General features: G+C 41.5%; 1 protein-coding gene across 1 annotated transcript in view; it reads left to right on the top strand.

The window, feature by feature from the left end:
- Window positions 1–24,252, top strand: part of grin2ab (glutamate receptor, ionotropic, N-methyl D-aspartate 2A, b) — an 83,018-nt gene that overhangs the window by 53,172 nt on the left and 5,594 nt on the right. The window contains exons 5-18 of the mRNA XM_029499885.1: window positions 1,996–2,162; window positions 2,265–2,399; window positions 2,504–2,603; window positions 4,344–4,549; window positions 7,712–7,826; window positions 7,934–8,136; window positions 12,775–12,943; window positions 13,925–14,078; window positions 15,413–15,538; window positions 17,614–17,843; window positions 18,453–18,613; window positions 21,110–21,297; window positions 22,012–22,250; window positions 23,941–24,124. Of these exons, the coding sequence (XP_029355745.1) occupies window positions 1,996–2,162; window positions 2,265–2,399; window positions 2,504–2,603; window positions 4,344–4,549; window positions 7,712–7,826; window positions 7,934–8,136; window positions 12,775–12,943; window positions 13,925–14,078; window positions 15,413–15,538; window positions 17,614–17,843; window positions 18,453–18,613; window positions 21,110–21,297; window positions 22,012–22,250; window positions 23,941–24,124 (2,377 nt within the window). The remainder of the gene's footprint in view (window positions 1–1,995; window positions 2,163–2,264; window positions 2,400–2,503; window positions 2,604–4,343; window positions 4,550–7,711; window positions 7,827–7,933; window positions 8,137–12,774; window positions 12,944–13,924; window positions 14,079–15,412; window positions 15,539–17,613; window positions 17,844–18,452; window positions 18,614–21,109; window positions 21,298–22,011; window positions 22,251–23,940; window positions 24,125–24,252) is intronic.

Below are 24,252 nucleotides of genomic sequence, written 5' to 3' on the forward strand. Positions count from 1 at the left end.
CAAACAAAAGTAAAAATACACAATTTATTTTATTAAATTGAATTCACAATAATATTAAAAGCAAAGAATACTTAATGAGTCAGGCAGCACAGTGGTTAACACTGTTGCCCTACAACAAGAAGGTCGTGGGTTCGGTTCTCAGCCTGGGGTCTTTCTGTGCTGTTCTCTGTGGATTTCCTCCCACCGTCCACAGACATCATGTTTGGTTTAACTGGTGATGAGTGTAAGTGGTTGTTGGTCTCTGTCTCTCTCTGTGTTGGCCCTGTGGTGGACTGGCGACCTGTCCAGGGTGAGCTGGGATTGGTTCCAGCACTTTTAAAGAAATCTCCATGTTTTGTGGCTGTATCTGGAAGAGAAAACAAAGGTGGATGCAGCAGTCTGGCTGCCATGTGTGTCAGTTTTCATGCATATTGAAAAATAATTACCAACTTCTTCTGTGCACAACTGTCGTTCTTACTGAGATGGTCTTGCTGGACTTTGTGATGTTCCTATATGTGTGTGTGTGTGTGTATGTAAAACATCTTGATTTGTATGCATGAGTTATTTTGGTTGTTGTTGTTGTTGTTTTTTTATTATTATTTAAAACTAAATCCTGTAAAAAGTCGCACACATTTACGGTCAGACCTACACACAAAGAGATGAAAGCTGTGTGATGGATGTTTTTAAAGTAGAATTTCATCTTTTCTCCTTGCTTCTCCTTCTCCTTCAACATTTTATTGCTCTGTGGGGCGAGGGGAGTTAAATCTCTGTGAGGCCGTCTTTATGATTATGATGACCGGGGCTGAGAGCTTTTTGTTAAACTAAAGGACAAGGCTCGAGTTTACATGCATATCTCCACTCATACTTCACACACACATGGATGCGAGGGTGTTGGGAGCTGGCAGCTGATTCTTCATGTGTGTTTATGAGGGCTTTGATGTTTAATGTGTCACATTCTTTGATGCCCTCTGCAGAAGGGGTGTTACAGCATGTGTGTGTGTGTGTGTGTGTGTGTGTGTGTGTGTGTGTGTGTGTGTAGTGCCTTGCGAAGAGTGACACGCTCGCTCCTCTCCACCTCTCTGCAGTAGGTATCTCAAGCTCAACCACATCACTGGGACATTTTCACGTTTTCTCATTCTTCCCCTTCAGCTTCTCTTTTCCTCCCGTCTGCTGCTCCTCCCTCTCGCCTCTCTTCTCTCCTGTGGATGTGTTGCTGTATATTTGTTGTGTCCCAAGGGGGAAGCTCAGTTTACACTTTATGCAAACATACATTCTGCAATCATTAGCAACTTATTTCACACTCACTTTGGGTTTCATTCTGTTTAATAGATGCTTTGGTCTTGGTAATGTTCACTGCTGCTTACTCTCACTCTACTCTACTCCGTTTTCCTGCAGTGCCGAGGCTAAATGATTGAACTGTACGTGGCATTGTAAATGAATGCTGTGAAATTTGGAGCCAGGGTTTATGGAGGATATCGGCTGACTTCAAACAAGATGCCTATGAACTGAAAGCATATTATTTGCACTTAACATTACATTTCAATGTTGCATAACACTTAAAGCATTGTAACAGTTCATTAATACGGCATATTACGATACATCTGTGTAATTAGCTTTAAAGAGAGTGCACGGTTGTTGTTACATTGGCTACTCAGGGTAGAAGTGGATCAAAGCTGTGAGTCATGAGGCAGTAATCTCTGACCATTAGGCCCCCCCAGTTGCTAGCACTCTCTCCTTTGCACTGCAGCCTCAGCTGTTGACTGAATCTTGCACTCCCAGTATCTCCTCCTCCTTTTCTCATTGCCTCTCTAACATTTACAGTCTCCCTTATCTCGCTCAATCTCTTGGTCTGACTCACTAATTGCAAAAGCTGAATACAGTTCTTCCAAGTGTATCAGATTTTTTTGAGTCTGAGTTGCAGCTCATCTCTTTTTCTTTTCTGCAATTAATTCAGTTTCTTGGAAAAATCTGCTGACTGACTGTCCGTGTTGCTGTGTGGTTGTGTGTCGTTCGCAGGATGAGAAGTCCACGTTCTTCCAGTTCGGCGCAGCTCTGCAGCAGGAGGCCCTGCTCATGCTCGCCATCATGGAGGAGTATGACTGGCATGTTTTTTCTATCGTCACTTCAAAGTTCCCCGGGTACCAGGACTTCATCAGCACACTGAGGGTAACTGTGGATCACAGGTAATGTATACACCCCGATATGATCTTACACACACATACACACTCTGTTTTCATTCTTGACCTTATGAAGCACTGCGGATTATTTAATGGGTGTCATTGCAGTTTTGTGCGCTGGGACCTGCAGAGTGTGGTGACTCTCGACGCTATAGATGGTGACCCAAACTCTAAATCACACATTGCCCTCAAGAGGATTCAGAGTCCTGTTATACTGCTGTACTGCTCCAAGGATGAGGCTGTGTGAGTTTTTGTGCATTTCCTTTCATTTGGCTTTTGCTGTCTCTCTTTCCTGACAAATTTCCGGAGTGGATCTTTATTAATTCCTTGACTCTACTCCTCGACAGGTACATACTGGAGGAAGCTCGCTCTCTGGGCCTGATAGGAGCTGGTTACATCTGGATCGTGTCCAGTCTTACCACTGGCAACCCAGATTTTACCCCAGAGGTAGTTATGCTCCATACGTCGTCGCATGTGGTTTGACTCAAGACAAGTATTTCTCTCTTATTCTCAGCTGTTGCAGGTCGCCTGATGTCCTGTTTACCTTCTCACCTTTATCCACTGCTGAAGACAAAATGCAAATTAAAGCAATAATTAAACCTTTTGTGAAAAATCTTACTGGGGACGCCCTACCAATACAGTTTAGGGCGTATATTTAATCTCACAAAAGTTTTGATTCTTCATGACATGGATTCTACAAGATGTTGAATGTGCCTTTGAGATTCTGCTCTACATTGACACGACTGCATACAGTAGCATAATTTCTTTGTCAGTTGCACATTCACGCTGCCCGTCTCCTGTTTCATCACATCCCAAAAGTGTTCTAATGGACCAAGAGTTGGTGATGGGGGAGTTCAGTACTGAAGTACTGAAGCACTGAACTCACTCATTTTTCATGGAGACAGTTGAGATTACTTTTGTTTTATGTCACAGTACATTATCCTGATTGCAGTATTAGCCATTAGAAGAGGTAAATTGTCATCATGAAGGGATGCACATGGTCAGGAAAGCTCACACTGAGGCATTAAAACAATGATTAATTGATATTAAGGACCCAAAGTGAGCCAGTTAAAGAATTCCCACACTGTCTGACCGTACCATCTGCATGGTTCACCAGAAAACTAGACTCAGTTTTTTGGTGAAAGTTTGCCAACTACAGCCTCAGAGGTCTCTTCTGATCTGGTCTCAGAGCACCCCAGCTCTTTCTTCTGTGCTAAGCTAAGCTAACCAGCTGCAGGCTAAAGACTGAAATTTAAACAACAGATGCTCCAGTGGTATCAATATTCTCATTTAACACTTTGACGGAGATGAATAAGCTTCTATCCCAAAATGGCACTTTGTTCCCTTAAGCCTAATGCAGGATCAAGATAAATAATGATGACAGATACACCAATATAAATTATATCATCTGTTTAGTTTGGTGAATCTGGCACCAGTCACTTCTCACACTGCTTTGTTTACATCCTCTCTGTACTTAACATTTGTTCGACACCTAAATAAGATGTTTGACAGTGTTGCACACACATTAACTCTCAAAATGTAGGACAGCAAGGTTGCTATTATCCAAAAAGGTTATAAATGTGTATAAATAATTCAAATCATAATCAGCTCAAATGTTATCCTCACATTAAAAATGGAAACATATCCATTGTTTGCTTATCTTTTAGAAAAGCATCTCAGTATTTTTGTCTTCCTTTTCCAGTCCCATCATTCTCCTCAACTCCTAATTTCTGAATGTTGGTTTTTTTATGTCTCGATTTTGTTCTTAGACTTTGATCAGTCTCTACAGTTCGCACTCAGTCATAATCTGAAACCAATTTCGTCTGCTAGACTGCGAGATTACTGCTATAGAATTTTTTTGGTGTTGCTGCAATCTGGTTTAGCGAGATAAAGTCAGGGAGCTATTTAATCACAATAATTTTATTTTGACAGTTCCAAGTTCTAGGAAACACCTGAATGAGCAATTCATTTTCAGGACATACAGTCTTCTCAGACTTTTAATAGAATTTAATAGCCAGCCAATGAGTTATTTCATCAAGCAACATGAAACTGATAAATCATCTGTTTGACACCTGTGGGAGATACATAAGCACCTTTAAAATTGGAATAGAAATGTCAAGTTGGAGTAAAATTGAATTTTACACACTACACGGGCTGCTCCTAAGATCTCCTCTTCTATCCTCTCAGATGTTTCCCCTGGGCATGATCTCCGTGTCCTATGATGACTGGGAGTACCCGCTGGAGACACGGGTGCGCGATGGAGTGGGCATCATTTCATCTGCAGCCACCTCCATGCTGCGGGAGAAGGGGGAGCTGCCAGAGGCCCAGAGCAGCTGCTACAGCACACCGTCAGACAGGAGCCCAGGGAAGCTCCCACCGAGTGCCCTGCGCAGGTGTGTGTGTGTGTGTGTGTGTGTGTGTGTGTAAGACAGGGAAAGAGAGGTAGTGAGATTCAGGTCTAGAGACTTGCATAACTTTTTGTCTTTGTAGATGAGAGTTGAGAAGTCTTACACAACTCTTTTTTAATGTACTTATGTGATGAGTGGAAGGAAGCAGAAATGACACCGGTGTTAAACACGCTGATATCTAACAACATTTAACACAATTCACTGTTGTTCACAATTCACAGTGCTCTGCTCAGCTCGTTTGGCCTTAGTCCCAAGACAAAGAATTGAACATAGGCATGTTCTTACTGCTCTGTATTATGTAGCTCTTTGTGTGTGTCGCATGTGTATTTCTCTGTGTGCACATTGCGTCATGTGACTGGACTCCCTCATTAAGTCAGGATTACAGCAGCCTTTACGAGCGTTCTTCTTGTTTTTTTGTTGTTGTTTTTTTTTTCTTGGTACGTGGCTCAGTGAGTGGGCACATATATGTTGGTCAATGTATGCATATTTGTTTTTGTTTGTATGGACACATTTCATAGCAGTAAGCGTGTGTTTGTGCTCTTCTCTGAGGCCCCTGTGATGAGGAATCCTTTTCACAAGAGGGAAGGGCAAATGGGTACACAAAGACAAAAATGAAAGTACGCTCATCCGTCAGTGGTGTTCTTGACTACATTTTAAATATGCATACATTGGCTCAAATATGATTATTAAATCAGAAGTGTATATAGAAGTGGCTTAACACATGAAGGTCATGCTGCTAGGCTTTGCATTTCTATGCTGATTTATGAGTTGCATCATTTGAATTGAGAGCCACAGTGATTTTCTCTATTATGGCTTTATTATGCCAGCTTTTCTCTCCTATTAGCCTATAACTGAATATATCAAAGCATATGCAATGCTGCAGTTGTTGACGGGTTTATCCAATATAACTCAGGACATCGATAGCAGCCCTTACCTTTTTCAGAGCAATCTTCTTCCTTCCTGTCAAAGGTATGTCATTTGTCTCACTAATTTAGTAGATTGAATTTGCATATTTGTCAAAACAACTGCAGCCAGTTTTGGTGGTTATAAACTGTCAGGTTGGATTTGGAAGTGGTGGGACTCTGATCATAATTCTGCATACATTAGTCTAGATACAATCTTGCCGCAGTGTGCATATAAACAATGTGAGGTTGAGAGGACTAGGACAACATAATCTGCCACTTAAAAGACACCGTCAGCCCCACCGGGTTCCTTGTCATTCTTGCCTGACAGGAATTATTATCCCACTCTCTAGTTCTTGGACATCACAATGGTACAGACTTTTTGGGGGGTTTGTCCTGGTAGTCAGTTTCAAAAGATTATTCTATTTGATGCAGCCACTGTAGCATGCAAACCCCTAAACTGTCACTTTTTTTCTGCAAAGATGCTCCCTGCCAAAATACTAGATTTGGGAAGAGGCTTTCTTTATTTTTTCATTCATACTTTATTGAAAGTGCTCACACAGTGACACAATGGCTAACAACAAACTTCAAGAACATAAAAAACAATTACTCACTTTTTAAAGATGGCATTTACACAAAAGGGGGTAATGTGTGTGTATATATGTTTCTAGTGAATGCAAATAGTGTTGCACACAGAAATGTAGAAATCATTGAACCCCTTTGAATCAGTTTTACATGCCACAAAAAAAAAAAAAAAAAAAAAACGTACCAACCTTATCTGTTCAGATCAAAATCTTTCTCCACGAAATGGTAACAAACCTGAAATAGGAGGAGACAGCGGTTTCCCAGAATAGACTGCAACACTGTTTCTGCTCTGTGTATTCAGCAGTGGCAATCCTCTGTGACAAGGGCATCACCTGCTGCACTAAGAAGATTTCTCTCACAGAAAATTTTATATTTGTTGTGACATGACAGTAACCGTCAAAAACCATTGTAATCTGTAGTAACATGGGATGGTTCGGTCAAAAAGCACAGAGGTGCCTCTCACATTTAACTCTGTTTAAGATTTCATTATTTACTGAGAGGGGGAGGGCACACTGTAGAGGTGTTTTTGCGGTGCTTGTGTGTGAGGGAGTCAGGGACTTTTTATTTACTCTCAGTGCTACATGCGTTGATATCTGTTTCCAGGCCACCGTGAAAACAGATGATTAATGTACCACTCTGTAATCCACTGTCCAACAACAATATTATGTGTTCACTCTAATACATCTCCTCTTAAAGTCCCACCTGTGGTGTAATTATCATGGTTTTCACCTTCAGGGGAGCATTTCAACTATTTCCTTTATGTATCTTGACTTCCAGTTGGAATATTTGAGTAAATGTAGGAGTCTTTTTTTGTGCTATTTGGCCTAAAAACAAACAAAGAAATAAACCTGTTCCTATGTTTTAGAAAAACTAAGCAATAATTCTACACATCTTCTGTATGCCTCCTAATGTGTGTTTGGGTAAAATGATGAGATCCACAGGTAAAGAAAATAATTCTCTGCATACATATAGCCGTCAGATGATATTTCAGTCATACAGCATCATCCAGCCGATCGTGTGTGACACAGTGTCAAAATAAATCAAACCATGTCTAATACAAAAGGACACAAGGCAATGATGTGATTTAGTCTTTTTAGTAAAGTTCCTTAGACAGCTTTACTTCCCTCCATCGGGAATGCATGCTATTATCTCAGTCTTAACATTCAGAACATTTTCACCTTCTGATAATTGTTTTACCCGAGTGTGTTCTTAATCCCACATCACTGTGTGCGATACTGATTCATTTACTTCTCTCTGCCGCATCACTTCAGCAGGTGTGTAAATGTTTCAGCAAAGGATCTGTTTGTCTATGCAGGGTAACTGTAGTGAGTGAGAGAGTGAGGGCAGTCTTTCAGGCATATATCTGTACAGAAATCAATGCAGAATGCTGATGGGAGAGATGTGGCCTCTGACTCTTCCTCCTCCTACACGTAAATAAATGTGTACACACACACACACACACACACACACACACACTTAGGCATGCATGCACACACAGTGGGTGAAAACAGAATTGATTTGAAGAGGATAGTCCAGCAGTGATTACAGAGTACTTAACTTGTTATTTCAAATGTATCTGCTCTTGCCCACAAACGCTTTAACAGATACAAAACAAAGCAAGTAACAGCCTCCTACTTTTTTTTCCCCCCATGCGTTTCAGACACATGATGCATGTTTGGAACGAAGGGCGAGATTTATCCTTTACTCCAGATGGTTACCAGGCCAACCCCAAATTGGTTGTCATCGTCCTGAATAGTGAAAGGATGTGGGAGAAGGTAACAAATAGATGCACGGAAATTTTAAAGCCAGAATGCTTCAATTAAGATGACTGCTCCCTATTTTGTGTGTGTCTTTGTGTGTATTTTGGCGCACGCACACATAGATGGGCAGATGGGAAAATGGCACCCTGGCATTGATGTTCCCCGTGTGGCCGAGGTACAACTCCTTCGGGGACGAGGATGCAGATGAAAACCACCTCTCCATCGTCACCCTGGAGGAGAAACCTTTTGTGATTGTCGATAACGTGGACATTCTGACCGGCACCTGCATGAGAAACTCTGTGCCCTGCCGCAAACACGTCAAAAAGTAAGTACCCACACACTCGATGTGTTAGTGAACAAATACACCCACATACAGCTACCTACCCACTACTCACATGAAATCAAGAGCCATTTGAAAGCCACACTTGTTTAAAGGTACCATGAACCTCCTGTAACACCTCCAGTTACAGGAGGTGAGACAGATCCCCAGAACAAGTTAAATCTCAGTTGGATAAGAAGGTGTTGTTTTATGATCTGACAAAGGAATTCTGAATTACTCCTGATGTAATCTACTGCATCAAAGTTGTTGTTTTGTTTTGAGTTTGTTTTTTGTTTTTGTGGGAAGGGGGGGGTATCATTTTCAGTCTTTCTTTCTAACAAATTGAATCACACCTCTCAAGCTGGTCTCAATCTGTCTGAGACCATAATCGTCAATCAGCTGCCCTTTGCTTGTCCACTTTTGTTCTACAAGGAGCTATACTGGGCCCACTCATTTTTACTTTATATAATAATGACTCACCATCTGTTTGTCCTCCAGACTGAAAACCAAATCTATGTGGCTAATATATGCACACAGTAGCCGTGAAAACACCAGTCAATACTGAACACAAATCTATTATCCGTGTTAGAACTGGCTTGAAAATGTATGTGTTCTTTATTGTGACAAAGAAATAATATGACAAGAAAAGCCAAGGTACACCAAGGTGTATATTGGTTTTCCCGCTCATCACTTACTATGATGTGTTATTTGACACAACAGCAAAATTCTATCTCAGCATTAATAATTAATTGTTGTGTTGCTGTCAACTTGCTTGTGCTCATCTGTCGGAGCACTTGATTTTTGTCTGCTACTGCTGTAACTCCATGTGTTGTTCATTTGTCATGGTGCCATTAATTCAGTGTGAATTATGTGTTGTTTAAGATGTTCTGATGGTGTTACCGGTTTGAAATACTGTGAATACTAATGAATAATGCAGCTTATCTGTTGACCCTGTGATGCATGTTGTCCTTATACTGTAATCATCATGTTGCCTTATTCATCACGATATTTGAATTTTCTGTTTTTGCATGTTATACTAATATTTTTAGAATATGCCTTTGTTTGGAGGCAAAAAAGTCCAATAAGAAACTTAACATGAATAACTTTACATCTACAAAGGACTAAATCACAGAATTTTTATAGTGTTAAATTGTACATTAAAAAGCAATTATCAGATATTTTAAGGTAGGCAATGCAATTTCCATTTTTCATGGATTTTTGATTTTTCTATATATTTTTTTCGGGAGGGGGGGGGGGTTATATGAGGATACCCAATGGTTGGTATGGTATGTAAAGATGAATTAGAATTTTTTGATCCAAAAAGACCAAATAGATCTGGAGGCTAAATTAATCCCGAATAACTACATTTAAAACAAAAACATTTAAATTCAATTTGAAGCATAAAATCCAAGTTTAGATGGTTTTTGAAGAGAAATATGTCTTATGAATTCATTGCTGAAGTGTTAAGTGATGATTAAAATTCACTTAGAATATTTATGCCTTTTTTTTTTTTTTTTTTTTTACATCCATATGACGATAAAAAAAATTAGCTTTTAGCTAAGCCTGACACACTGCCATACCTTTTATCATCTCCCATCTGGACTACTGCGACTCCCAGCATGCCAGGCTCGTAAAGTTTTCTGTTCAGCACTTACAAACCATCCCGGACACTGCCGCCTGCCTTGCCTCCCAATGCTCCCCCACCTCCCTCTCGGCTGGCTGCCGGTGTCTGTTCACATCAAATTCTAAATTGTGGTCCTGGCATTCAAGGCTCCTCGGGGAGGTGATACCAAATCTGCAGGCTGTGGTCTATCCGTATTTACCGGTCGTTGCTGTGCTATAACGGTCCGCTCAGCTGTGTACTCCTTGTGGCAGTGACATTGTTTCACCTGGCCTTCACTCTACTTTCTACTGCTCAATAATGAAATGTCCTTCCCACTCCAGGTGGGACTGCAGAAATATTCTGTATCTGCTCTGCCTTTATCGCCTGAATATCCATGTTTCCCATATGCTGATTCTGCATCTGCTATTTAAAATGCATCTTTCTTATCTGTTTACCAAGAATCCTCTTTTCTTATTTCTAGCTTGTCTTTATCTGATGTGATCCCAGAGATATTCTGTTATCTGGTATCTGTGCACCAAGTTGCTCTTGATAAAGTTTCTGCTAATGGAACAGTAAGGTTTCCCAAATTCACTCTTCATTCATTCATTTTATTTTATTTTGTTACTTCGTCAATGTGACTTCTTTTAACGTATAAGGACATTTTTTCCCACCTCTGTGTGCATATATCACTTTCTGCACTGCAACAATAGCAGCAGGCTGGATGCCTTAAATCATCCTTTGTTAGAAATTCTTCTGGTTTCAGCTGAGCAGTCATGTCACAGTGAAACTAAATATCATATGTGCATTTCATTCATTATGCTGCAGATGCAGCACTTGTATAGATTTATTAAGGGACTGATGATCGTCATTGTTATAAGGATCACTTCAGTTTTGACGGGTGTGACGAAAGCTTTTAAAAATCTGTTCCGCAGACAGCTTTAGAGCCTTCTTCTCAGCATCAACACATCAAACAATAGAACAAGCTTTTCAATTTATGTTGGAGCCTTCTCAAGTGTGCAAACATAGTGGAAATATTTCTTAATGAATCTTCTATTTGTTCCTTTGACATGTTGAGTTTTGCTCCAATTATCTGCTCTATGTGGACACCTCAAAAGGAGCTTCTGTGTGACAGGACAAGGCAGCTTTTTGTCTCGTCTCTGCTAATTTCTACGATTGATATCGCCGTTCATCTGTAAGCAGCCAGTCCAGAGTACATAAATAATAAGCACAATTGCTGCTGATTTATTTGTCACCAGCTCATTATCTGCATCAGTTTTGTTTTTCTGGTTGATCAGTAGCCACTGCACTAAAATCCAACTTTTTTTTTTTTTTTTTAAGTATTCCACTCATGACTGACAGTATTGTTGTGGTAAATTCAATGAATGTCAACATTTCAACTAGACAATAGAACATAGTTAAATTTGTTCAGGATAATCATTAGGAATGGATAGAGGGGGATAGAATGTGACAGGGAAGTCTTTATCTCTTTTTTTGCTCACTTTGAAGATCTAAAGACTTTTTTTTTTAATAAATGGAATCAACCATATTAAAAGCTTTTCTGTCAGGGTGACTCAGAAAGAAAGAGATGCACTACAACAACCGCCGAGTTTCTGATCAATGTAGTCATGACAACACACAATTTAGGCACGGACAATTAGACGAATGAATCACTGCGCATTGAAAGTTTAACTTGTGACCTGACCCGAGATTTCTCAACCTTTCTCCGGAGCGATCGCTGTGGAAAGTCTTGCGTAGTCAGAAGGCGGGATGACAAATCTCTTCTAGGCCTTCGTTCACGTTACATTTGCTGCCTCTCCATCCCGCCAACTGTGCGTCCATACATGTGTAGATAGACCCAGCTATCCGTAAATGACACATTTACTCAGCCACTACTTCCGTTTAATTTTGTGTTGATGCAATTATGACGTGGAATCAAACAGATGTACTGTATGCGTACCTCAGGGGATCCATTATTGTCACTGTGTGTGCTCTTATGTGCCAATGTTAGTGTGTTTACATAATGACATAAGGGCAATGAGAGGGCTCAGCTGGGAAGAGTTTCTGTATACAGTATGTGTGCATCAGGACACCTGGGGCTCATTTGTACATATGCAGACTCACACGTGTGTGTGTATCTATATATACATATGTTTTTTTTTTTTTATTCTGTCCTCGTTTTCTCTTAAACATTACGCAGTGCCACAGATCGAGTCAACTGCTGTTCAAAGATCCTTTAATGCTTTGATTCCTCAGTTCTTTGACAGTCGTTCTCTGCGCATGAAGCCCTCCGTTCTTTATGAACTTTCTGTTGAATTTGACTCCGCTGAAATAGCAAGTGAAAAGGTCACACAGTAACTCCCAATCCATATATACTACTTCAAAGATGGCTGACATGGGAATGGAATTAAGTTTTCATGGCAATGTGTTTGAAATTGCTGGTAGGGTTTAATAGATTATGAGAATCATTTGATTCAACAATTTGGTTTAGTTCACTGCTCCGTGGTCCTCAGGGATGGCTGTCAGGAAGGTTTACTTGAACATCAGTTTCCATTCTGCGCATCCTGCCTGTGTGGCTGTGGTAAATGTAGAAATGCTCTGAGTTTTGGAGAACCAGCTCCTCGCGGACAGGCGGGAGGGAGAAAAGGGCAGAATGGAGGAATGAGGAAAGAGAAGAGGGGAAGGACAGCTGATATTTTAATCATGTGGGTTGGTTGTTCTGCAGAGCCCAGCTCTATTTAAAGCCCGGCAGCATCTGCTCAGTACCCCTGTGTTTTCATCTGGTTTGGATAGCTGGCACTACGGGAAACACACACACACACACGTGTGAGCTCTGTCTGCCCTTTAGCAGTATTTATGGTTACACTGCACTGTTATAATTCTAGTTTTACAGTTTGATGGAACCGGCAGATGTGGAATGAGCAGGGCAGGAGTACAGTTACAATCACACACCACACATTCGCTTGTGTAACACTGAAATGTCCTCTGTTATCAAAATATATATACATACCACCTGACTGTGTTTGTGCTTGTGTGTGTTGCAGTAACAGCACATTAGGAGGTTCCTACATTAAGCAGTGCTGCAAAGGTTTCTGCATTGACATCCTGAAGAAGATAGCGAGGAATGTCAAGTTCACTTACGACCTCTATCTGGTCACAAATGGAAAACACGGCAAGAAGATCAACAATGTCTGGAACGGCATGGTTGGAGAGGTACTGCCTGCCTTTCTTTATGTGCCATTTAGCATAGATCAGCCCAAATGCTGGAAATGATGTAAATGAAGAGAAGCCACTAGACCAGGTCTTTGCAGCTGTGTAATAAAACACCTACTAGCACTCCAACAAATAAAGCCCTTCAGCTGTAGCTTTGAGTCTTCATGCTAAGTGGCTGCTGACTGTTGCTTCATACTTAATAAAGTTAGAATTAAGTGAGGTGGAATCGATTCTTGAAAATATGCAATCAGATTTATCTGTTGACACCACAATTTGGGATTCAAGTGTAAACAAAACGCTCGCAATCTAAGTCAGCAGAGAGGGTTTTAAATAATTTCAGTAATTCAATCCTTTTTTTAAAAGGTTTGTTTAATGTAATTTATGTCTGTTTCTTTCTCCTCTCAAACACTATCACTCGTGAATTGCCACTAAAAACTAATTTGTCATCATTAAGTTGCACTTTTTGATTTATACCTATAATTAATACAGTCAATAATACCTCTTTATTTCCACTTTAAGGTAAAGATTAAGGAGCTCTTCAACACGAGCAGGATTCCTTTTAGCTTACTTGATCACTAGTGATCATTTTTACTGGGAAGGATTTATTCAGTCACAGATTAAAATTAAAGCTAAATGTAAAGCGTCTAAAAAAAAAAAAAAAAACTACATAAATAAAAACAACAGCTTAAGGAGCAGAACTTCACCTGTCAGGATATATTCAGATACCTAGAAATGGTGGCAAAGTAAAAAGACAGCTGTATATTTACTTTTCATCTGATTTGACCAGAACATGCCCTCCAACTACAGCTGACATTCTGCGTTCGTACCCACAGTCACTGCAATATCTCACAAAATACAAACAAGGTCCATATCAGTGACGTATGACGTTGTCCAAATATTTACTGAGCTCACTGTATTCATTTCTGTCAGTGTAGGCAGTGAGTCATGCGCTCGATAAAGCTATCGTTCTCTGTTTTTCAGGTGGTGTATAAAAAGGCAGTAATGGCCGTCGGATCATTGACCATCAACGAGGAGAGGTCAGAGGTCATTGACTTCTCTGTGCCCTTTGTGGAGACAGGCATCAGTGTCATGGTGTCTCGAAGCAATGGGACAGTCTCTCCTTCTGCTTTCCTTGGTAATCTGTCTTCCCTTTTGTCTCCCTCAACCATAAATTTCTCTCCCTCTTTTCTCCCTTTCTTTCCAGGCTGACTGCTGTGGGCCAAAAATAGGGGAGGTGCTTACATGTTGGCAAAATCCCTCACATAAAATGGAATATTTTATTCAGACAGTATATGCTGGCCAAATTCCACTTGTACTCTGACTTTATCTGGGCCTCAACACCCTAAGCACATTAATATTTCTACACGAGCAGAGGAAGTGGAGCGTGCCAGCTGGTTTTTTTTTTTTTTTTTTTTTTGGGGGGGGGGGAGTCAGCTCAGACAAAGCAGTCTTGATACTCCCCTCCTCTCATCTCCTTCCTCCACCTCCTCCTCTTTCTCTCCTCCAGTTGTTCAGATGACTAGGAACCATAACATTCCTTGTGCTCGTCTAATGTTTTGTCTTGTCACTGGAGCGAGGCAGGGAGCGAGGGGATGTATTGGACCATGCATGTGTTGATCCCCATGTATGAAGCCATGTGTCAGTATTCATGTGTGTGAAGAAAAAATAGTGCACAAATATATGAGGACATTTGTGTATTAAATCAGGAGTGTGTGGAGAATCCGTGTGCTTGGGCTGCATGCAGGTTAAGGGGTGAATGCATCGTGTGTGTATGTTCAAAAGGAAATATACTGTATGTGTAAGTGAGGGACTTTGTGTTGAGCCTGGCCCAGGGTATCAGTGACGGTTCAGTATTTCTCACACTCATATTAGAGGCACCTCAGCGCACAATCTCTCAGGGTTCGCTAACCCCGGTAGTCACATACTTACACATACAGTGACACACACATACAATTTGTCTGGTTCAGTGTCTCTGGTACTCATCCCGCTCTCTGAACTCCTGCCCCACTACACGCTGAAAACATGCAGACCCGCATGCACAGATCACACACTGGTAGATCACATACACATGCTCACACCAGGGCGCATCAGATCACTCAGATTGCTCTCTCTCTCTCCTTCCTTCTCTCGCCCCTCTTTCTCAACCATCTCCCCCGCCCCGGGCCTCTCCCTCTCTCAGCTCTCATCCAAGGGAATAATGAGAAATATGGAAATGTGCTCCGTCAAACTCTCTGTGACTAACTCTCTCTCTCCTCCCCTCCTCTCCCTCACTTCGTCTGTCTCCCTTTCTCCTCTCCTCAATGTCTTCCCTATCATCTTTTTCTCACTCCTTTTGTGTGTGTGGATTCCTCTCCTTTATTTCTGTGAGTCTGTCTCCTTTCTCTCTCCATGTTTCACTTTTAATGCATCTCCTTTCTCTCCACAGTCTCGTGTGCTCCATTTGAACTATCTCCCTCTTTATCCTTTCAGAGCCCTTCAGTGCATCAGTTTGGGTGATGATGTTTGTGATGCTGCTCATCGTCACAGCCATCGCCGTTTTCCTCTTTGAGTTTGTCAGTCCTCTGGGCTTCAACCGCAACTTGGCCCAAGGCAAAGGTAGTCTTCCACACACGCAGCAACAGGAGTATCACACCAATCGTTTCTCCCCAGAGCAAGCAGCATGAATCCAAGCTTCCCTGGAAGCCAAAGCTGTGACCTATTATTATCTAACTTTACGCTGTTAGGTTAATATTACAGAGCAAGGAAAATTCTCTGTCCCAAAACTGTTCACTAGCTCAGCTATAATTTGAGGCATCATCAAAAATCTGAGCCTGAAGCTGCACTAATGGCTGAGCAATGGAGATTATATCGTCGTCATTTCGCAGAATTAAGATGATTTTAACATTCAAATGAACTACACCAATCCAGCTGTAGAATGTGTATAATAACCATCCAGTAAATCTGATCAGTGCATCTTCAACATTAACTAAATAACAATTGTCAACCATGAGATTTCCTATATAACGTTTTCTTCACCAGTAGTTTCACCTTTCTTGAGAAAGATGTATCTTTGAGGGAATAGTTCTGCATTTTGTAAATAAGAATAATAACTCTGTTACGAAGCCTGGCAGTAAGGCTGCAAATGGCTGAACTCAATTATTGTCAACAGGTATAAATATAAATTGTTGTAAACGGGCATATTGAGGTTGTATGAAGTAATGTGCCATAACTGTAACTCTTCAGTCGTGGTTCCTCTCTCAGATTGTTCAATCAGCAGGTCTGGCTGTTTCTCTCTGGACTTCAGTCTTTACGCTAAATTCAGCTAATCAGCTGCTGCCTGTTGCCGATTGTTTATGATGCAGGCTGATATATCAGAGTGATGTCAGTTTTTGCACGTAATTTTCAGCAAGCAAAGTACATTTCCAGAAAGGTCAGAGCTTTCCTTCAATAGTTAGCTCACGGCTTTACCCGGTGCAACATTTTTAGCTGAAATGCATGAACATCAAAAAAAATGATTGAATCCAGTTTGTAGGTCACTTCAGCTTTGCAATGCTTCTCTCTGCTTGAAAACCAAATTGTATTGCAGCAGTAAGTCTCTGCAATTTCAGCCAACTTTGAAGCAAACGTGCCTGTTGTTTTTCATATTTTAGTGAAACTTGGTGATGGTTGATCCTCTTGAGTTGGCAGGTTTTAGAGAATCAGTTAGCATCCAGCATCTCTACAAACTCATTTTAAAGGTCACAAGCTTTTGAGCTTGTTCACAAATAATTTCAGATTTTGTAGTTGTGCATTAACCTTTGAAAAGCAACCTGAAAAACACATCTACATAAGAAGAGAAAAAGTTTGTATCTGTGTAAAAAAGATCTGTAATTGGAAACAAAGAGAGACTGTGTGGATGAAATCTGTGAACAGATTTTAGCAGAGGTGAGGGCAGACAAAGACACTGTGAGATAAAAGGTGTTTTAGAGAACATCTGTCTGGCAGAAAACTCAAAGTTTCAACCCTGTGTGGGTTCTGATGCTGACGTCAGAAGTACAGACCTCACTACTGATCTCTTTTTTCTACATAAAAATCGTTTCTACTTTCTACTCGCCAAATGCACCCTAGTTGTTTGTGACTTTAAATCACTTACCGTGAAGTAAGATATACATGACCAAATGAGCTATTCTTCGTGTTGCTAAGCCAAAGGCCTGTTCTCCGTAATGACCACAGAATGTGTAAAAAAAGGTGCTGTTACAGTTCCCCTCCAGTCCTCCCATGAAATCAAAAAGACCACACAACCATATTATACAACATCAGAGTAATATGAAATGCATCAAATGGAAACATGAGGCCCTTATTGTACCTTATTATTTATTCAAGAAGATTTATTCAAGTTTGTGATGAGTTGCAAACCACTGAATTGGTACTTGTATAGATTTTATATTTATTTATTTATTTATTCAGTATGAATGCTGCTGTTAAGGGTTGAAAACTGAAATGTATGTAGTAATGTACATTGCTGCATTTTTTACCAGCACTGACCTCAATATCTGCCCAGAACAAACAGGTGGAATGTGAATTTCAGGTCTCATCCTGTATAGGCCTGTTCCTTCTTGGTTGTTTTTGTGACATTTCTTTCTTTTTTCTTTTTTCTTTTTTTTTTTATCACTCCCCATGCTCTGCTGCCTTTCTCACCTTCTGTCCCTCAGACCCACATGGTCCATCATTCACCATTGGTAAGGCCATATGGCTGCTGTGGGGTCTGGTGTTCAACAACTCAGTCCCCGTGCAGAATCCAAAGGGCACCACCAGTAAATTCATCGTATCAGTGTGGGCCTTCTTTGCCGTCATCTTTCTGGCCTCCTACACTGCCAACCTGGCTGCTTTCATGATCCAGGAAGAGTTCGTGGACCAAGTCACTGGACTGTCTGACAAAAAGGTGGGATTGCACACACACATCGACACGCAGAAACTCACATCCATACGCACAAACAGAAGAAACTAAATGCACTCATAGTCAGGGCTGCTTTTGTAATGGATGCCAGCCCTGCGGCCAGACAGGACTCTCAGGAGAGCGCCCTTGGGCTTCAGCAGCCCAAACCCTCTGGCCGCATCTGTCACCACGACAACACTGCAAGCACAGAGCGCGCACACACACACACACACAGGCTGCATAGATCAAAGCAGTGTGTGTCTTTTTCTGTTTGGGTTTGTGTGGAGTTTGCAGAGGTTGGCAGTGTCAGCAGAACCTCAGCCAGTCTTACACTAGGCTGGACACAGTGATGATGACTGATGAGTCCACTTCACTGTCTCCCCCTCCCTCTTCTTCTCTGTCTCTTCTTGTCACTGTCCACTCTCCGTCCTCTTTCCTCACCCCGCGTCTCTCCTTCACTTACAAACTATTACTCCCCTATTTACTTGGACTTCCGTTCTTCCTCATCTTCATTATCTCCTCTTGATGTCTCTCATTCCCCCTCTTCTTCTTTGAGTCGCCTTCATATTGAAACAATCTGCCTTTCCTTTGCTTTCCCTCTTTTTCTCCTCGCAGTTTCAGAGTCCATACTCCTACTCCCCCCCATTTCGCTTTGGGACGGTTCCTAACGGCAGCACTGAGCGCAACATCAGAAAGAACTACCCAGATATGCATCAGTACATGACCAAATACCATCAGAACGGCGTCCAGGATGCACTGATCAGCCTCAAGACCGGGTACTGTTAACGTGTCACACCAGCTCATATCAGGTTGAGGTTTATTATACCTGAGAGGAAAATTCTGTTCGCAGCCAGCATGCTTAAGAACATGTGAAAAGACATTACATCACAGAAAGCAGGCCCCATGGGTGCCAGCACCAGCTCATGTTAAAATGCTGCAGTAACTGTGCTGAGTGTTTCTGTCACTGGAACACTTGGTAAAATGCAGAGGTCTGCAAGTGCTCATTAAGGAGTCATGCTGCTGCTGAAAAGAAGGAGCTGCCAAAACAAAGAGTGTAATTTGTTCTGCAGTTTGCCACCTTTATTCTCTGTCCTAAACATATGCTAATACAGGGATGGCTGCAGTGCTTTTATTTGTTCATTAGCTTTGTGTGCTTTCATCTATAAAGTATTTTCTACAAGCCTTTACTTTTACCATTTTACTTTTTGCTTTTCCATTTCGACAATTATTTTATTGATACTGCATATCAAATAGATGGGCTTTGTTGTTTTCATATCTCTTTTATGAGGCTTTGTTTACACAAGATCAAAACTGTATAATGAACCGGTTCAGCAGATTCATCAGTGGTTAATTGAATTTTGAAGAGAAAATGGTTGGCAGCACGGCAGCATAGAGGTTAGTGCTGTTGCCCCACAATAAGAAGGTTATGGGTTCGGTTCCCTTTCTGTGCAGAGTTTAACTGGTGACTCTAAATGGTCTGCTGGTGTGAGTGGTTGTTGGTCTGTCTCTGTGTGATGGACTGGCGACCCGTCCCCTCGCCCAGAGTGAGCTGGGATTGGCTCCAGCAAACCCCGTGACCCAGAAACCCCTAAAGATGAATGAATGAAATGGTTGTTTGGATAAAATAACATGTAACTGGGCGTAAATGCAGCAGTCAAAATTTCGGCAAAGTTTTAAAACGTGGCATTTTAAATTCATATTACATATTTAAAATGCAGCATATTCTATTTCTCTGGATCCCCAGCAATTTATTTCCAATCGCAGTAACACAATGACAGTATGATATATGATTAACCGTTTAGTTGATGAGGTGTCCAGGTTCTAATTTATCTAAGTTTGGGGGTCATTGGAGTGAAAAATTTTGTACTGCTGTAATGGATCTATATTGTTTTCAAATGCAATGTTAACATACATGGATGAATAATAGGCATGAATTCTCTGTGCAGGAAAAAAATTCAAGCTATTGCAACACCAGATATATTCATTTAACTTATGCACTGTGGTGAACGGTTTAATTCAAGGCATTTCACATTTCTGCGTATATATCTCAAGGGCCTGGGGCAGGGTGATTATCACCAGGGTTTATTCTATGAGTTATATAAAACCTTTTTTGTTCCATAATGAAGTTAAAAACAGGGCTCTGTTTCTATAGGGGGCGATTCCATCAGCTCCTGGTTACAATGTGTTTGCTTAAGAGTCATACATCAAACTTGTATTTTTGCTGAGCTCAGAGGTTTCAGGCCTACATGGGGGGATTTATTGGAATTCACAGTGTCACTTCAGAGTAATGACAAAACCTGCAAGTGTGAGTGAAGCTCTCTTTGAGCAAAGGCATCCTCTTGTGCGTGAATATTTACTTTTCCAGCACACACACTGGAGAGTAGTCTCAGTTATAGCCCGAGTCCAAATCTGATTTGCATGAGAAAATCCAGTTCCCAGAAACCAGAGCACAGTGGCTAGTTCATGGATCTGAGGAACAGTGTTGCAGTCATTACATTGTGACTACATTATTGGAAGTGGTGAAGTTTGTTTGATTGTTTCGGTCTGGTGCTTTAAATGTCACATATGTCAGACAGATCACAAATACAGGGAATTATAATAGAATCACATCCAACGCACTCGTTTAATGAATACATTTACATTTTAAAAAGGCAACTTTTATCTTTTTATGATGTTTCTAGGGTCTAATATATGAGATATTCTTTCACTTATTTTTAAGTATAATACTAAAAGAGTTCAAATCACCAAAGTCCACCAAAAAAAATAAATGACAGTGGTTTTAGAGGTGTTTATGTGCTGAGCTGTTTCCAGGAGGTGAAGTTCACCCCTGCAGTTTCCATAGCAGCTTCATATTTGATGGGGTGATACTGATCTGCTCATTTAACTCTCTAACTCTGTAACACAGTGAATAAAGGGTGCTGTATTACCCAGATGGAATGGCACTTTTATTAAAACCATAAACATGTCAGATTTCTTCTGGATAATTCTCAATTAGTTCTGAAGAAATTTATGAAAATGTTTCAAAACAGAGAAAGAAAAAAAAAAAATCTTTGCCAAATTTGGTCCAAATCTCAGTGTTGAGCAGCAACAATAAATGTCAATAAGTCATCTGAGAAGCTTTTAGAGGCTTCAACAGGAGAATGACTCAGAATTCAACAGTTAAAAACGAAAACTGATAGAAGCTGCTTTTTCTCTCATTGCCAATATTCTCCTTCCAGGCCTGAGAACCGCTGTTCTTGACTGTAAATCCAGATTGTGCCCTCCTCTTACAGAAAGCTGGACGCTTTCATCTATGACGCTGCGGTGTTGAACTACATGGCCGGCAGAGACGACGGCTGTAAACTGGTGACCATTGGCAGCGGTTACATCTTCGCTACCACCGGTTACGGCATCGCCCTTCAGAAAGGGTCCTACTGGAAACGGCTGGTTGATCTGGCCATTCTGGGCATCATAGGAGACGGTGAGGCACTTGGACGCATCCTCGCTCTGCTCCATCTGTCACGCTGCTCTGAAGTTTTTAGTTTCTAGGTTGTTGCAGGCCTTCAGTGTCTCTACAGCTGTGCCGTTGCTCAGCTTTCCTTCCTTCCTCTCCCTCCCCCAGCACTCGCCCTCTGTCCTTTCTCCCTCTGTCAGAAAGCTATTGGGGGCTAGTCTTAACACACCATTTCATCATCATTACTCTGTGTGGGTTTGTGTGTGTGTGTGTGCTCGCTCAACATGTCCTGTTATGTTTACTCCTCCGGATTGTTCTGCATAATCAGCTGTGAGAGGGTGCGAATGGAAAAAAGAGAATGAGCCAGACAGAAATCAAACTGCTGAAATCACTAAAGCTTGGCTGCACAGCCAGCCTTTTTATTCAGGAAAGACACCTGCACACACTCAGACACACATATGCGCTCAATCTGATAATAATTCCTTCCATCTTTCCTTATCATTCCATCACGCTCAATTCTTCCCCCTCCTTCTGCGAACCTTTCTCACTCCCAAGTCCCGTCTCCTTTCCATTACAATTTATTTACCACTTCACCTCTCCTTCCCTCCTCCCCCTTCCTCTCTATCTCCCCTTGTAATGAGGCATCCCTGTACTGTCTCCTCCCTCCTCTGTCTTGTTTCTCACCTCTACTGCTTCCATCTTAAACTGTCCTTTTTGGCCTTTTTTCCACCATTTCAACAGGTGAGATGGAGGAGCTGGAGGCCCAGTGGCTGACTGGAATCTGCCATAACGAGAAGAACGAGGTGATGTCCAGCCAGCTGGATGTGGACAACATGGCGGGGGTCTTCTACATGCTGGCCACAGCCATGGGACTATCCATCCTCACCTTCATCTCGGAGCACCTTTTTTACTGGAGGCTGAGATACTGCTTCACTGGCGTCTGCTCTGGAAGGCCCGGCCTGCTCTTCACTATCAGCAGGGTGAGGAAAAGGCATTTCTAATAACTCTTTCCCTCTCCAGGAGCCCTTTCCCAGGATTTTTGGCGGTATTTTCACAGCAGGAAGTAAGTCCCGTTTCGCTTCCAGGCAGCTGTTTTTGCACGCTATGCTTCAGACGTAGTACTTAGAGTTTGGAGTGCCAGAATTCATGTACTGATCAAACACCTTCCTCAAGAGTTCAACAAATGTACAGCATTGATTCCGACTGGAAGAAATCACTGGTTGTTATAATATCAATATCCAAGACTTTAGATGGGAATTTCTTGTCTAGTTATTAATGTTGAAACATGAAAGCTCACTTTGCCAACTGCTCAAAAAAAAGATTAAATGAAGCGAGTGCAAGTTAAATACACAGACTCTGTGTGAGGAATAAAACTAAATTGTGTTGCAAATTGTTTTAATATGGTTAAATACTGCAGCAGAGGAATGACAGAAAAACCTCACCGTGTTATTATGACTTTGAAGACAGGTGGTGAGCCTTTGTGATATTAAGCATCATTTCAAACTTCACACACAGTCAATTACAAAAACAGTCACTCTCTTTCTTGTGTTGTTGTGAGTTAAATTGCATCTTGAACAAAGCAGATGATTTTTTTTAATCCTTTATCCATCAAATTTGCCAAATATTAACAGCGCCTCAGATGCAATGAAAACGCAAACACAGTGAGAGAGCATTTAGTTGTGTGAAAACACAACTCTTGACTCTGACTTAAGACTCTGTGGACATCTGTATATGGATTTGTTTGTGAAACACACACAGGAGAAGGAGGGTATGTGTGTGTGAGTGTGTGAGGAGGGAAAGGGGTGACAGTGTGATTATAGAGCCAGGCTGAGATGAATTTACTGCTGCGCATATGGACGACAGGACGGAGGAATCAAACAGCTCAGAGGATGAGAATATCGACACACTCTCATATACATCCTCACAAAACATGCACGCGCGCACACACACACACAGGCACAAGTCTTTTCTTCTCTCACCCAAATACGTACATTCACACAAGTCTGGCCTGACAAAGTTTCACATTCTCAGGTAGAGTGAGGTGAGGAGCAGACTTGACCAGACATTCGCACACAAAAACAGACAAATGTACAAACAAACCGCAATGTGTACACACAGAAAACCAAAATAGGCACACCCATACAGACCATTTTTTCATTATTCATACGTCATGTCTGTGTGTTAGGCTTTTATTCCAGATGAGCAGCATTTCATACATTAAGTGTTTTACAAAAGGAGTGAGTGAGTGTGGTGTGTGTATGCCGTTGGAGCAGCGATGGAGGAGGTTAAGTGGCTCTGCTGTAGGAAGAACATCTCCTTGCACTCAGAGGCTCCCTCCAGTGACATCATCACCTAAATTTAATTTTCCAGGCGCCTCTCAAAGCAGTTCATCGAAGAAAGGGGAGATTATCTCTTCTATCCACATTACAAAACAAAAAGAGGTTAAGGTGTGGCGTAAACTCACTGGGCGAGAGGATGCCGAGGTCTCTTTGGATTGACTTTACATGGAAATTAATTTCCTGCACATTTGAGCTTTTTTCCCTGTGAAGTCATTGGATTGACAATGAAGTCTGAACTATTTTATCTTCCCACTCATTTTCCTTATTTATGCCACTTTAACATCCTCCTTTCTCCCCTCCCCTCCCCTCCACTCCCCTCCACTCCTCACAGGGTATATGGAGTTGTATCCATGGTGTTCACATAGATATGAAGAAGAAGGCTCCTGAGCTGGACTTCAGTCCTCAAGCCAACATGCTCCACCTGCTCAAGTCTGCCAAGTCCATTGCATTGTCTTCTCCCAAACGCAACACTGTCCTGTTGCAGCCTAGCATCCTAGATGTGATGTCAGGGAAAGGTACCGTGCTGTATTTTCATAACACTGGCACCTTGGATAATATTTCTCACACGTGCTGCTGTGTTCAGACTGTGAATGTCTAAGTAAAGGTGACTCCCTTCACCTTGTTGTGGACTTCGGGGCTTTAA

The sequence above is a fragment of the Echeneis naucrates genome, chromosome 1 (assembly GCF_900963305.1).
Source record: "Echeneis naucrates chromosome 1, fEcheNa1.1, whole genome shotgun sequence".
Lineage (NCBI taxonomy): Eukaryota > Metazoa > Chordata > Actinopteri > Carangiformes > Echeneidae > Echeneis > Echeneis naucrates.